Raw genomic sequence first — 15,251 nt, 5'->3', positions numbered from 1 at the left:
ATGGACACTCCACCAATACTCCTCCACACCCCTGGGCTTTCCCTGCCATTTCCTTGTCCACAGTGTAAGTTCACTCATAGGCTAATATGAAGCCTAACATAATGATAAAACTAAAATTGAACAAGTTGTATCAGAAGGAGATTATTGCTGAGAACGGACCTGAGAAAGTTCCCACTGAAAGGACTGTGGCTGCCTCTCTGGGCTCTGCTGCAGACTTTAGTCAGTGACTGAATTCCCCCTTCTGCCCATGGTCAGAGCAAGCCCCTCTGAGCACGAGGATGACCACATACTGTCCTTACAGCCAGTTCTCTCTGCTTCTCATTAACTAGGCCCTGAGTGCTTGGATCCTCTTTCTGCGCAAAGGTGGGATATAACCTGGAGTGTGGGAACAACAGCCCCTTGTCAGACCTGGGGTTCTTTCCCAGGTTCTTTCCTGTTTCATTTCGGCCTCATTGACCAAGGCCTGGCAGAGCTATACTTTGGTTGTTTGCTTTTGGACCTTCTTCAAAGTGACACCATTTGAGAATTACAAATATGAAAATAATTGTAGGTGAAAGAGATAACTTTCAGATAAATGTTATCTGAAAAAAACTTCTCCTCTCAGATCAGCAATGCCATGTCTGTTTCTGGAATCATGTAGGATGTACAGTGTAGATGGCAGAGTTTTTTTCAGAAACTGTTTGGTCAGACATGTATTGGGAACTGGAACCTTTACTGATGGAGCTCCAGGTCTCACAAGTGCTGCTGAGTGAAGCCAGTACCCAAGGATGAGGGTGGCTGGGATGGTGGGATCTCTGGGACTGGGACACGATACTAACAACCACAGTGGGACTGCCTTTAATCAGGCTTGTAGGCTTGGTGGAAATAAAGCAAGGACTGAGTAAGATGCTGGTTTCCCCCTTATCCTGAGAAGTGTCTTCAGTGGGCTGTCCTGAAAGGGTGGAAGTGAGCAGGGAATGGGCTTTGCTGCCACATCTCCTGCTCCCAGCAGTGAGGAACTTCATTCTGCCAGTCTGTGTAACTGCAGATCATCAGAACTCTTTAAATTCACCTTGCTAAGGCTTTAGCTACTGCCTTATGAGCCTAAGCCAGCTCTTGGGCCCAGGGGATTGGGTGTCACTGCTCTCTCTGACTCTTACCACCAGCAGCTTCAGATGTAAAATCTGTGACTGATATTGTACAAACATGGACCTGAATCTGGAAGGGATGCTAACGTGGGAGATTTTGTTTAGATGGGGTTGAATGGGACCATGCATCCAGGCCAGAATTATTCCAGTCTCCTAAGGGCACATTTAAATGTAAACCTGCCATTGGTTCCACTCCTTGGAAAAGCTGGTGCTGCCCTGTGTGCTCAGGGTGGGATCTCGAGACAGGTGAAAGCTCTGCATGCTCTAAGTAAGGCTGGTGCAATGGGAGTAATAGACAATTTCTCAGATAATACCCTCAGGCCCATCTGCCTTGTCTAAGGCTCTTCTGAATGGTCTTGATTTATTTTTTTATCACTTGAAGTCCCCAGAAAGTCTGAGTGGTTATTCACGCCGTGAAAACCTTCTGTTGACTGATGTTCTTAGAGGTTATAGATGTGCAGCTTTTTGGGGCACTGAATATGGTCATTGAAGGGTACTTGTATCAGGAAAAATGTAGCCTCTATGAGCTGTTGGAGCAGCATCTTTCTGACATGCCCGACTCCTCAGCTCCGGCATTCTGCCACTGTGCTGTGCTGTCCCATGGCCTGGCACCGCAGCTTTCACAGCACAACACTCCCCGTCTCTGGAGCTAAAATGAATTTAAGGATAGGCTGTGCTGTGAGATTTATCCGCTGTCCCGTGGGATAGTTTTCCTGCTGTCCACAAAAGCCTCCATCCATTTTGCATTTTGGACTCACCAATTATATTTCCAGTGCTCCCCCAACCCCAGCATCGTTCCTCGGGTGAGTTTCACCAGGCATGATCGTGAAATAATTTTGAACATCTGGTTCCAGGGGAGCCAGCACAGGTGAGCTGTACCTGTACAACAGCAGCAACCCACTCGAGCAATGTCCTCATTGTGTTAGTGATGCCTACAGAGCCCCGGAGCCTCATGTCAGCGCTGCGGGGGACGGGGAGAGAGCAGCAAAGCAGAATCAAACGTGGGCAGTGCTGCAGAGCTGCCTGGTCCCCACGGCTCTGCACAGCCCTGGAAGGACCGGGCTGACACCAGTCTTCCCCTGCTCATCCCGCAGCCCCCCAGCCTGCATCACGGCCTGCCAGCACGAATCTGTCCTGGCCACCACGCCGGAGTTGTGACAAGCTCCCACCACACACGGCCAAGTACAGCATCGATTTAGAGAGCAGCTAACGCCCCAGCCGAAGTCTGAGGAGAACCCTCCCCTGCACACCCGCTGCTCTGGCCACAGCCATCTGCTCCTCCGGTTTTCACAGAGTGCTGTCCATTTCCCTGCACTGTGGCTCCATCTCGCTCCACGTTTGTCTGGGAAAGACTGTCTAAATGATGCTAAACGCTTAGGACAAGAGGGACATGAGATTATAATGAACTGCATCTTAGCACCTTGTCATGGACAAATTCTCCCACAGTTCCTAGCAAAGCTGGGGAGAAGGATGAGTGCTGCCCATCCAATGCCAGGAGTTGTCCAGCCCATGGATAACGAGGGGGTTCACACCTTAGAGTGTGTTAGCCATAGGAAAGAAGGGCAGATCTGAGCACTTTGGGCTGTATCCATTGTGTGTGCTGCAGCAGCACACAAAGATACCCTCCTCCTCCTCCTCTTCAGTACAGCCTAAGTATATTTTTTTCCAACACCCTGACCTAAAGGATGCAGAGTCCAGCCCGTGTGTGAATAGGGCTGTCAGGCAACAATGTCCTACACCGCTAAACCGCCTGTGTTTATCTGTGCAGGGCTTTTTTAATTGTATGTGTTAAATGTCCAGCATCTTTGGGACGTTCATCTGGGAAAAAGAAATGTGAACAGTCTCTGTGCCAGACATCCGTCCGCGCTGCTGTTCCTATTCCCAGTGCATTCTTTGAGAAGACCACCATCTGCTCTGACCACCACCTAAGGCAGATGCCCCCTTCTCAGTGCACAGTCCCCGCTCTCAAGCCACCCAAATCTGATTAGGCCTGTTCTGATGAGAGGCCTGGAGGAGGGCAAGGGAAAGTTACTCAGGAGAGAAAATAATAACCACATGTTAATTAATTTTTCACTACAGATGCACAGAAAATACACAAACCAGCTCAGGGTGCATAAGCCAAAAGGAACAGCTCTACTGGCTTGCTGGGGGGGTGAGGGGGTGTGATTATTTTGGGGGTTTGGGATTATCATTATTATTATTTTCCAGAGGAGAAGTGGCCCCAGCCCTGTCAGGGAAAGGAAATCTTATCCCCACTGCTGCCCTCTATGCGCTCTTTACCACCTCTTTTTCAGCTTTCCCTCCAGGTCCCTTGGATTTCCTGTGGCGTCCTGCAGTGACAGCAGAGCAGGACGCACCCCCCCACCACCCCTCACTGAACCCTGGGTGGGGGCTGTGCTGTCCCTGCAGCAGGGGACACCCCCAGAACGGTGCTCACCCAGCAGATGTGCTTGGGGAAGGGCGAGCAGACAGGACAAGTGGGATCAGATTGCTGAGGAGTGCAGCCAGGGGAAAGCAACCAAAATACCACTCCAGAAGTATTTGGGAAAAGCAGCTGAACAGACATTAAATCAGAATCCAGGCGTTACTGTCCAGAAAAAGCCTCATATCAGCTTCATGAATTATTTGACTGTGTGTCTGGGAATAAGGAAATATACTCTAAACCCAGCCCAAACCACCAAGGATGCAGAGAGCTTTGAATTACAAAGAGCTGAAGAAAATCCCTGACAAGTTATCTCTAAATTTGAGAGCCACTTCAGGAAAAACCAAACTCTCAACTGCACCCATCTGAAATGGTCCATGGGATTCTTGGCGGAGAGTGACACAGTGGGGCCAGTGCAGCCAGGACCAGAGGAGAAGGAGGCAACAATTTCCACAGACCCCATTCTGGAAGGTTTTGGGGACTGTAATGACTGGTCTCCCTTTGCAGTGGCTCTGCAAAGTGCTCCCAGTCCTAACATCTGGCAGGCATCTAGGCACTGGGAAATAAGCTGTATTGCCCCTTGGAAAATTCAGTTGTCCCCAAGGATATATCTGCTTGTGTTTGCTGGTTTAGGGGAGCCTGGGTGTAACGCCTCTCTATAGCCTGCAGGGACTCTGCCAGGGAAGATGTGGGGGCCTAGGCATGCTCCTCACTGAAACTTCATCTGTGCAGAGGCCCTTTGGGAATATGCGGGCTTGTGCTGGCCTGGTTGAGCCGCTGACCCTCGGGACTCCCTCCCGGACAAAGGGGAGGGGGCATCTAGCGAGCAGCGGGGTCGAGGGAGTCTGGCTCGGCCTCTCTGGGGTACCATGACTCTGCAGCATTTGGAAGATCTGGGATAGAGTCGCTGACTGGATGGAGAGGACCCGGGAGGGAGTGCTGGATCTTTGGAAGGGGGTACAGCTCCTAATCTGCCCTCCTCAGGGGATCCTGGTACAGGGGGAGTGATAGAGGAGGGCTACTAAGAGGTCTTAAAAAAAAAAATCGCAAAGAATTTTTTTGGGGCATTGCATGGGGGAGGGGGGCTGAGAGGGGAGAAAGAAAGGAGCCTCTGAGCACCACGAAGGGAGAGGGAGAAATAATGACCCTTCCCCCTCCCCCCAATAATCAGGCGGACCAGATGGGAGGTAAATAGTGCGTTTAGAAGCATTTGCCACAGATGGGCTGCCCTCAATGGAAGCATCCTCCAGCCACATCAATGCTGGAGTCTGTGTGCACAGAAAACACTGCACCCTTCAGAGCAGCAGCAGCAGCAGCAGCAGCAGCGGGAGAGGCGGGGAGGGACAGGGGAAAAAAAAAATCCCTGCCAGAGCCCTCCGGTGCCCGCGGTCCCGGCGGGGCGGAGAGGGGCGCGGGGGATGGCGGGGGGCGCGGGGCCGGGGCCGGGGCAGCCCCGCCGGGCGCTCCCTGCGCGGGGCCGGGGCCGCCAAAGTTGAGCGTTTCCCCCCGCGCCGGGGAGCGGGACACGCTCGGGACGGGAACAATGGGGCGGCGGGGCAGCCCCGGGCGGCGGCGGGAGGAGGGAGGGAGGCGGTGGCCGGTGCCCCGCTCCCCGGCCCGGCCGGGCGCCGAACAATGAGGCTCCGGCGGGGGAGTTCCCGGGACAGCGGCCCGCGAGCGGGCGGGGGGGCTGCTCTAATCCGGGCTCTGCCGCTGTCCGCACCCCCCGGGGCACCGGCTGCGGCGGCCGCGCCGGGCGGGCAGCGCCGCGGGACGCCGGGGCCGGGCTCAGCGCGGCGACCGGGCTCGCTCCGCTCCGCTCGGCAAGACTCGCCCCGCTCCTCGCCGCTCCGCTCCTCTCCGCTCCGCTCGGCACGGCGCGGCGGTGGGGCGGGCAGGGCGCGGCGGCGGCGGCGCGGGGGGGCGGGGGTGCCGGCGCCCCCTCCCCGCCGCCCGCTGCCCTTGACTGCAGCCCTGTCCCCGGCCGTGGGGCGGATGGGAAATGCCGGGCGAACGTGATCGGACAGGGCGGGGGGGCGGCGGGGCCCGCACCGGGCGGCGGCGCGGCCCCCCCGCGGGGGCAGGTGCACGGCGGCGGGAGCGGGGCACCGCCGCCCCCCCACGTCCCCCGCTCCGGCAGCGCCCGGGGAAGGCGACAGCACCGGATGGGACGGGGATGGGGATCGGGGGGTGCGGCGGAAGGTGTGAGGCTCCGGGCGGGCGCCTCTTCCCATCCGCATCCCGGGCGGGTCGGGGCGGCGGGGGCGCGGCGGCTGCCCCGGGAGCGGCGGGGGCTGCGGGAGCGGCCGGGCCCCGCGTCGCGCCCCGCATGGGGCATGCGCGCTCCCGGCGGCCGGCGGGGCTGGGCCGCCCGGTGCTGACGGGACAGGGCCGGCGCGGCGTTGGAGGGGACCGGGGCCCCGGGGGTGCCCGCCCCCACCCCGGGCGATTTCGCCCCCCCCCTCCCCGCCCGCACCCCCGGGGAGGACAAACAGACACGGACAGGCAGGCAGACAGACAGACACAGAGCCCCCGGGGCACGGAGCGCACTAACCGTTCCCGTTTTCACCGGCACATATACCACCACTTGACCCATCTTCGTCGCCTCCCTGGTGCCGTTTCCCAGGCGGAAGCCTTTGGACCGGACCCAGAACTGGAACTTGCCTTTCTCCCCCCCGCCGGAGCCGCCGCCGGAGCCGGTTCCCCCCTGCAGCACCTCGGCGATGCGCTGGTACTTGCTCCGGGTCACCGTCTTGGTTTTGGCCGAGTCCCCGTAGGTGCGCAGGCACCAGTCCCGGAACTGCCGCCCCAGCTCGCTGTCCCCGGGGCGGCTCCCCCGCAACAGTAACGGCGGCTTCGGCATCGCCCGACCGGCGGTGGCGGCGGTAACGGCGGCGGTAGCAGCAGCAGCGGCGGCGCCCGGCCCCGCGCCCTGTCCCGGAGCGGGCGGAGAGGCAGCGGCGCTCCCGGGACGGGCTGCGGGGGCGGCGGGCGGGATGGAGCGGGGAGCAAGAGGCGCAGGAGGGGTGGCGGCCGCTGTAACGGGGAGAGGGGGGAGCACCGGGGCTCGGACAGCGACCGGAGGGAGGCACCGGCGGCGCCAGCAGCAGCAGCAGCCGCTCCTGTCACAGGATCACAGGCGGCTCCGGCTCGTCCCCCTCCCTCCCTCCCTCCGCCCGCCCGCCCGCCCGCCCGTCCCTGCCTCCTCCGCCCCCCTCCGGCCGCCTCCTCCTCTCAGCGGGATCCCACCTGTTAGAGCGGCCTCACCGCCACCGACGGGTCCCCCCCGCACACTTCAACCCCCGGCCCCGGGGCAGCTGCTCCCCCCGCCCCGGCTCCGGTGGGATGCGCTTTCCTGGCTGGGCCGCCTCTTCCCCCCCCACCCCCCCCCCCCTCTTCCTCGCTCCCCGGCCATACAGCCCCGTACGCTCGGGGAGCGGGATAGCGGAGCGTGGGGGCGAGCGGCCGAGGCGGGGTAGGGGCTGTCGGTGGGCGCGGGTCCCGGTGCCGGTCCCAGACAAAGGGCCAGCGGGGCGCGGGCGCACGTGTGCGGCGGGACGGGCCGGCGGGGGCGGAGGCGGGCACCTGCCGAGCCGCCGCAGAGCCGGGGAGGAGCCGCGGGGGCAGCGGGAGCGGCGGTAGGAAGGTGAAGAAGGGGGGGTCCGCCACCCGCCCCGAGGACCGGCATCGCCCCGCAGCGCCCTCGGTTGACCGGAGCGGCTGCGGCTTGTCCCGCCGGACCGGGAGAGCCGCACCCCGCCTCAAGCCCGGCCCCGGGGCAGCCGCGGTCCTGCCGGCCCCTGGAGCAGGAGACAAAGGCCGGACCCCGGCCCCGGTGCCTCGCTCCGCTCCGTTCCCCCGCCCTCCGCATCCGCCTCGCGCCCCGCAGCCGCGGCTGTCCCGCGGCGGGACCGAGCGCCGCCACTGCGGGGCGAGCGGGGGGGTCGGGACACGGTCCTGCTGCTCCGGCCCCGAGGGGGCGGAGGCGAGGGCGGCCACGGCGGGCCCCGGCAGGGTGAGATAGGGCGGCCCGTCCCGGCCGGCGGCTGCGGCTCGGGCTCTGCCCGGCGCTCACACGCATGTGCCGAGATGCTGGTGGTGCCACACTTGTGCTCGCGGTCTGTCCATCGGTGTCACATGTGTGCTCCATGCCCACCTGGCGGTGCCACGCGTGTGCTCTTGGCCTGCCCATCAATGCCACACATATGCTCCCGGTCTGTTCATTGGACCCACGCATGTGCTGCTTGTCCATCGGTGCCACATGCATGTTTCCTGCCCATTCAGCAGTGTCACGTGTGTGCTCTTCTTCTGTCTGTTGGTGTCATGTGTGTTCCCTGTCTGTTCATCATTGCCACATATGTGCTCCCAGTCTGTCCACATGCGCGCTCCATGCTCACCCAGCAGTGCCACATTTCTGCTTCTGCTGTCTGCTGGTGCCACCACAGGGTCCTTGTCTGTCCATCACTGCCACGCATGTGGTCCCAGTCTGTCCTTGAGTGCCACATGTGTGCTCTATCTGTCCATCTGTCCCATACTTGTGCCCCCTGTCCATCAGTGACCTCCATGCTCCCAGTCTGCCCATCACTGCCATACATGTGTTTTCTGTCTATCAATGCCATACATGTGGTCCCAGCCCGCCCACTGGTCCCACCTATGTGCTCCATGCCCACCTGGCAGTGCCATTCATGTGGTCCTGCTCTGTCCACCAGTGCCACATGTGCCCCATGCCCACCCAACGGTGCCACAGACTGGCTCCATCCCAAGTCGGGGCACAGTAGTGGTCCATACGAGGGCTGCCTGCATGGCCAGCAGTAGTATGGCTGGCATGAGGATGTAGGAGCAGGAGCTGGGAGACTGTTGGAACATGGAAGAGGAATTTGATGTGTCAGGGAATTCTCTGAGGCTGGTGCTGGAGGTGCTGGGCGTGGCATCGGAGCAGCCAGGGCACAGCCAGCAGCAGTGCCATGTTCCAAGGCTGGAGACAGGGGAAGGTGAGGGCACTTGATGGCTGAAGGGCAATTTTCTTCACTGTCCCCTGCCCTGTGCCAGTCACATGGTACCCATCCAAAAGATCTTGAGGTGAGAATGGAATGCTGCAGGAGCTGAGAAATGGGCTAGCCATGGCAGAGGGGGTATGGTGAAACCAGGGGATGTCCATGACACTGGAGCATTGGCATTGCTTATTGCAATATGCTGCGGTAGATCATGTTGACTGTCCCCATCCCACAGAATGTGGACAGCTCTCAAATAATTCTCAGTGTCACCACCCTGTTTGCTCTGGGCCCAACATGACATCATTGGAGAGGGACTTGGGCAGCTCAGAGTGTCTTCTCTGTGGTGGATTTTCACCTCCAGGCACGTTGTGTAGGATGCCTACAGGAACTCGCTGGTGCGCTGCAGTATTTCTGATGACCACTACAAACAGGATGGACATCCTCTGAGGCCTCAGCCAGCCATGGAGTATGGCGTTTTCCAGGGATGACTGTGAGAAGCAGTGAGTGGATGGAAATGGAAGAAAAGGAAAGGATGTTCTGCAGAATTTGTGTTCAGTGGGCAACTTTCTCGCAGTGAATTTGTGGATGAAGTCAGGCTCAGCTCTCAGCCTTCTCCAGCCCCTGGGCATACACTTGTCCCAAACGAAGCAGCAACTGGCTGAGCTGCTGTTCAGAGCTGGCTAGCACAGGGGACCCTATGGGGGATTCTATGAGAACTTGGCGAATCAGCATTGTGAGAGATGTGGAGACCGTTGGATGTTCAGGAGAGCCAGGGTAAATCCCGTTTCTGTAGTCCAGCCACTTTGCAGGAAATGTTGAGCAAGGAAGGGAGTAAAAGAACATTTTTCTTTTGCTAAGGTGTGGGTCTACCCAGGAGTGATGTTGCATTTTTCACCATGATCACAATTCCTCACTGAGGTCACCACCGAATTCCCCACCTTGCAGTTGAGCTGCTGAGGAGCTGGTGTAAAGGATATGTCTTCTTGCAGCATGATAGGCAGGGGCAGATGCCTTCTTTTACCTCAGCCCAACCATTGGAAGTTTTGGGGTCCACTTATAAAGCAATGCAGAGTGTCCCTCTCTGGTGAGCATGGACAGAAGTTTCCCCAGTTTGTGAATGCAAGGCCAGTCACACCAAGAACTGATGTCCTCTGAGTGAGGATTCACAGCAGACCCTTCACACCTGGCCTGAAGGTTCAGATCAATGTTTTAGTTCAAATCCAGCATGGATTCAATGAGGGTTTAACTTGCACTGCATGAGGAATCTCACGACACTCCAGATTAGAATGCATGATGTTGAGACACTCCTGTCCTTAAAGGTAGGGGGAAAATAAAATGGAATTATTTGGTGGCACTGGACCTTCAGCTGTTGGTTCAGGCTGTCAGGCACTGGGTGCATTCAGCACAGGGTCTCTGGCTGAAGCTCTGATGTTTTTTTAATAGACAAATATGTGGTGACTCCAGGTCCATTGCTATTTATACTCTATTAAATATGGTTAGATTTGGATTTTATATGAACATTCTGCTATTCTGCTACTCTTTCCTCTTTGAAGTGCCTTTGTTATTTTCCAAAAGTTGTATTTTGTTCTATGGGAATTTTTGGTCTTCTGACAAAAATGCTCAGCTGGAGCAGGGACTGGACATGCACAGGGCAAAGCAGTTCGGACCTACTGAGGTCTGAACAACATACAAGATGGGAAGAAATCCTGCCGTGCTTCCAGAGACATCCATCAAATACTCCAGAGATCATAGAAATGTGGAATGGTTTGGGTTGGAATGGACCTTAGTGACCATCTAGTTCCAAATACCTGCCTTTGGGAGGATGGAAGGGGCACCTTCCAATACACCAGGTTGCTCCTAGCCCTGTCCAACCTGTCCTTGAACACCTGGTCTTGTTTGTCAGCATCTGGACTCGTACTCAAGTATACTGAGCCAAAACTGGAACTATTTACTGGCTGCCCCTGAAAGTTGCTAGGTGGGATCAGAGCCAGAGGAGTGGGCACAACAGCACCCAACCCATCCTTAGACATCATTCAGTGCCAAGCCTCACAAAGGGAACTCAGGTGTTAACAACCACCCCTTCTGCTGGTATCCAGGAGTGATTCCTTGGGAAGGGACAGTGAATATTGAGGTACTTATGGGATCACTACTGATGATGTTTGGCTCTTGTAACTTTACATTCACAGCCAATGGTACCTGGGTGCTCCAACTGTCTGTACAGTCAGTGTGAGACAATGAGCACCCACAGAAACCACTCATCCCCATCCTCTGAGCACTCCCTGTGGAGTGAGATGAATTGCTCACTGGAACTGCCTTATTTGTCCCATCAAACACAAAGGGAACCTGTATGTCTCTGTCTGCATCTGAGATGTTCAGCTGTCCAAGGCTGGGTAGGAATTCTGTGATCCATGGAGAGACCAGTGGTCCACCAACTGGGTAGCTGTGAACCACCAGCAGGACGGAAAAGGGGAATGATCCCAAGTTGTCTTGGGAGAGTCATTTCAAGGGAGGCACAGAAAAATATGAGGGCTCTGACAACACTTTGGGCTGCCACCTGGTTCTGGTGTGCCACACTGAGAGAATTAACCTGAAACTAGTGCAGAGAGAGTTTGCTGGATTGTTCAGGAGAGAGGAGAGCGTCTTACAGAGATGACTCAGCTCCCTGATGTCTGAGAAATGGTTGCTGAGAGAAGACACATTTGTGGAAAATCAGAGATAGACACCAGGGAGGGACATGGGCTAAACCCTGGCACCACCTTAGGACAAGATGAGTAAGAATGAACAGACCATGAATATCCCTGTATCTGAAATGAGGAGATGCTGACCAAGTATTGGAGCCATCAGAGTCTACAGGAGTGACCTCAGAGAATAACTGGGAAGAGAACCTGGTGCCTACAAAAGAGAGCTTGATCAGGTTCTGGGTGACATGGCCCAGTGGGGCTGCCTCTCACAGCTGGCACTGGGCACTGTCAGAGGTCCCATCAGGGTTTCTGTCCCCAAAGTGAGAAATCAAATTTTATTCTCCTGTAGCTTTTGCTAACTCTGAGCCTAAACAATGAGGTTTCCCCAAGAAGAATTATTCTCGACTTTAATCAAAACCCAGCTTAGATCCAGGTCAGATAATAAGTCAAAGCAGCTCAGGGAAGTCAGCAAGGAGTGTGGATTCCTTCTGGAGCCTCACGGATTGCTGTCCATATCACAGCACCAAACATCATTTGGTCAGGCTTCTGCTTGGGAGAGGCCTGGGGCTAAGAGAAGCAGAGCAGTCGGAGTCACAAATTGAGAGGGGATTTGTGGAAATAATAGACATTTTTCCCACCTTCTTATTCTGTCTCCAGTGTGTCTTCAGCAGGCTGGGAATCAAACCACGTGGCCACTGGATTGATGTGCTTGGGAGAAGAGGCACAGAAGGAGTGGGGTAGCCTGGTGCTGTGGGGAAGAACTGAAATACCCAGCAGCTGCCAGAGCTGTGTGGGAGCCCGGGCAGGCACAGCCGGGGAGCCGCAGAGCAGGGCTGAGCTCCATTCCCAGAGCTGCGTGGGGAAGGCTGATGGCACCTGCCCACATCCTCTGTGACTGCACATGATGCCACGTCTCCCTCAGTTTCAAGACCAGCAAATTCACCCTTCCCTGCTTTTTCCCTTCAAGAGAAAGAAAGGAAAAAAAAAACAAAAAACAAAAACAAACAAAAAAAACCAACCAGAAGACCATAGATTTCCAGGCTAGGCTGTGCTAAGGCAGCACAAGCTGTCAGCAGGCGTGCTGGGAGCAACCAGGAGCAGCCAGGAGGAGCTGGGGTGCCCTTGGCAAGCTGGAGATCTCATTGTCTGTGTGGCAGAGGACAAGAGGGAAGGAATATCAACAAAAAATAGTCTTACAGTTCTAGAAGTAAGACTGTTCCTGTGACCTTTCACAGTTGTGTTGGGTTAACAGTTGGACTTGATGATCTTAGAGGTCAATTCCATCCTTTGCAGTTCTGTGGTTCCTTGATTCTCTGATTCTGAGCTGGGGGGTCTGTCTTCCTCCACCAGTCGAGAGCAGGATCCTCTCCATTTTTCCAGGTGTGATCTCCAGGCACATCTGCTCAGGCCATCCTACCCAACCCCTTCGCCCTCCTTTAAAATCCTCACCACAGGCACACTCCAGCAGCATCTGCAGCTGCAAACATCTGGATGGGGCTTTCCAATGAGCCTGCTCTGAAGTCATGACACTGCTCTGCTTTCTGAGAAATCCCTGTTGCTTCTGCAGGACCCCTGGGCACAGCTGGCACAGGAAGGGAAAGCTGGTGTGGGCAGCTCTGATCCTTCCTGAAGAAGGCCTGGGAGTCTGGTCTTTACTTTACAACACTTAAATGCCAATGCTGGAAGGAATTCCTGGCAGGTGGAGAAGACACCTTGTGCCTGGGGAACGCTACCTGCTCCCAGGAAAAGCTGGGTTTACATTTTTGGTGTGTTGGGGGGCACAAGGGCCCCTGTGGTGATATTTCTGGGTGAGATTTAATGGACTCAGGCTGGATCCTGGGAACTTGTACAGAAACAGGATAACAAAATGTCAGCTATTCCTTGGTCTGGCTGCATCCCACTGCCAAATACTTTAAAGGCTTTGACCCAGCTGCTAACTCAGAAGTGGATACTGGTCCATGTAGCTCATCCATCCCTTTCTGCCTAGCTGGGCGCCCAGCAGGGTCTGTGCTGAGGGCAGTGTGTGGCTGCTGATGGCTGCATGTGGCTGTCCCTAATGCCACAGTTCCTGGTTCCATCCAAGCTCCTGGTGCCATCCATCCCTCTCCAAAGGCTGGTTACCAGCAGAGCTGAAAAGCCTCACTTCAGCATCACCCCTGGGAGATGCTGAGCTTCAGTCAGGCTGCTTCCTGTGGGACAGGAGACAACAGAACCATCCCAGAGCTATACCCCATCCCATGGGATGCTGCTGATTCCCATCCAACTTTCTGCATCAGACAGTGTCCAAGGCAGCACTGTGGCAATTTCTCCTGGATTAATTTGGGGACTGTGTGGTTGGGTTTTTGTCTGGTTTCCTCAGGGATGTCCCAGGTGTGGGATGGTCCCAGGATAAAGTGGATTCTGTGCCATCCTAGGGCTGAACGGGTTAATTTTTGTGCTTCCCTCCCCAGCTCGCTGCGGACTCTGGCTGGGACAGAACATCTGTCTGTTGCTATGGCTGCAGTACACTTGAAGGGGATGACTGGATAATTATTGCAAACATCCATCCTGCCTGGTGTGCTCCCGGACCCTCCCTGCCCCAGCCAGGGCAGGGGCCGGTACTCGGGCGCAACTTCACTCGCAGGGACCCTACGGAGGAATGGTGAGTTGGCATCACCTTTTCATTTGCATAATTAATGTGGCCGAGGCTGCAGGGCTCCTGGGAAATCCGACGCAGAGCAGCAGAGATGAAATGGCACGGAGGGCTCCAGCCTTCTCGAGGCTCGTTAGAGCTCAGCTCGCTGATGACGCCCCACTTTGGAGCTACCGGGGAGTCGTTCTTCCATTGCCGTTCATTTACCACCCTCTTTTAAGCGAACAGTTTGCTCTGGGCTGATCCTGCCGTGCCTCCTCCAGGCACAGGATCCCACCTGGTTGCTGCTGAGAAGGACCCTGCCAACTCAGCACAAACCAGGCTGCAGACCCCCGGGACTGTCACACCATCAGGGGTTTGGGAAGCAGCAAGGTCCTGGGTCACAGCGTGGACCCAAGGCTTTCCCTGGTTCTCTCCTAGGTAGGCTGCTGCTGCTGCTGCCACTGTTGCCTGCGTTCCCCTGCTTGTGCTCCCTGTCTGGGCTTCCTTCCTGCTCTTCCTGCCTGTGCTGTTGCTGTCTGCAGCCCTGATTTGTTGGGTTCAGCTGTGCCCACTGCTCACGCTGCAGCAGTCGGGCACTGTCCTGTGTGCCAGAGCTGGATCCCCAGCCTCCAGCAGAGCCTGCTGCCAGTTGCTGCCTGCTGATCCAGGCAGGATCCCTGGCTTCTGGTGGAGCCCATTGCCAGTCAGTACCTGGTGATCCACCTGGTGTCCCTGGCCTTGCCTTGCAGCTCCATGTGCTGGAGCACAGCATGGCCTAACCCCGCTTCTCCCAGTAAGTCCTTGCCTAGGAGTTCCTGCTCCTAGGAGTCAGCCTGCCCCAAAATACCCCTGTCCCCTTTGTTCCTTCGGTTACTGCTGTTCTTTTGCCTGCTGGCATTTAACCCTGCCCAAGATCTCACCCCGGGGGTGTTAAAAATCCAGATCTTGCCCTGTGGATTGTCCCTGTTTCAGCAAGTCCCACCTCTGAATTAACAGAGCAAAAGATAATACAGAAGTTCCCCTTTTGAGCAGCACTGCTGTTCTGTTTAACTGGGAACTTCAATGCATCCATTGTACATTTTTTTTCTGTTTATCAACACGTGGTGGGTATGAAGCTCAAGTGGAGCTGGGACCAGGATGAGAGCAGACCTCCACAGCCACTGGTTAGCAAACAGCACCACAGCTGGGACCCTCTGCCACGTCTGCTTAAGCTCTGCAGGGATCCAGGTAGGGCTGTGCAGGACAAGGCCACCTCCTGCTTTTCTCACTACCTATAACATTGTCAATAAATAATACTATGTTCACACAGTGCTTTGGATCTACAGAGCAGCTGTCAAACACTCGTTGGTGTGCACAGCATTCCCAGAGGCTTCATAGGTAAGATAGGGAAGATGGAGCCGGATCATGGGAGCA

General features: G+C 56.4%; 1 protein-coding gene across 1 annotated transcript in view; it reads right to left on the bottom strand.

Annotated features, from left to right (window-relative positions):
* The window catches only part of NOL4L (nucleolar protein 4 like), a 58,772-nt gene extending 52,360 nt beyond the window's left edge, over nucleotides 1–6,412 (bottom strand). The window contains exon 1 of the mRNA XM_062504975.1: nucleotides 6,104–6,412. Within this exon, the coding sequence (XP_062360959.1) occupies nucleotides 6,104–6,412 (309 nt within the window). The remainder of the gene's footprint in view (nucleotides 1–6,103) is intronic.
* Nucleotides 6,413–15,251: the final 8,839 nt, after the last annotated feature.

Source organism: Cinclus cinclus, chromosome 18, assembly GCF_963662255.1.
Source record: "Cinclus cinclus chromosome 18, bCinCin1.1, whole genome shotgun sequence".
Taxonomy (NCBI): Eukaryota; Metazoa; Chordata; class Aves; order Passeriformes; family Cinclidae; genus Cinclus; species Cinclus cinclus.
The sequence above is the reverse complement of the archived record's forward strand: the minus strand, read 5'-3'. Positions and strand labels throughout refer to the sequence as shown.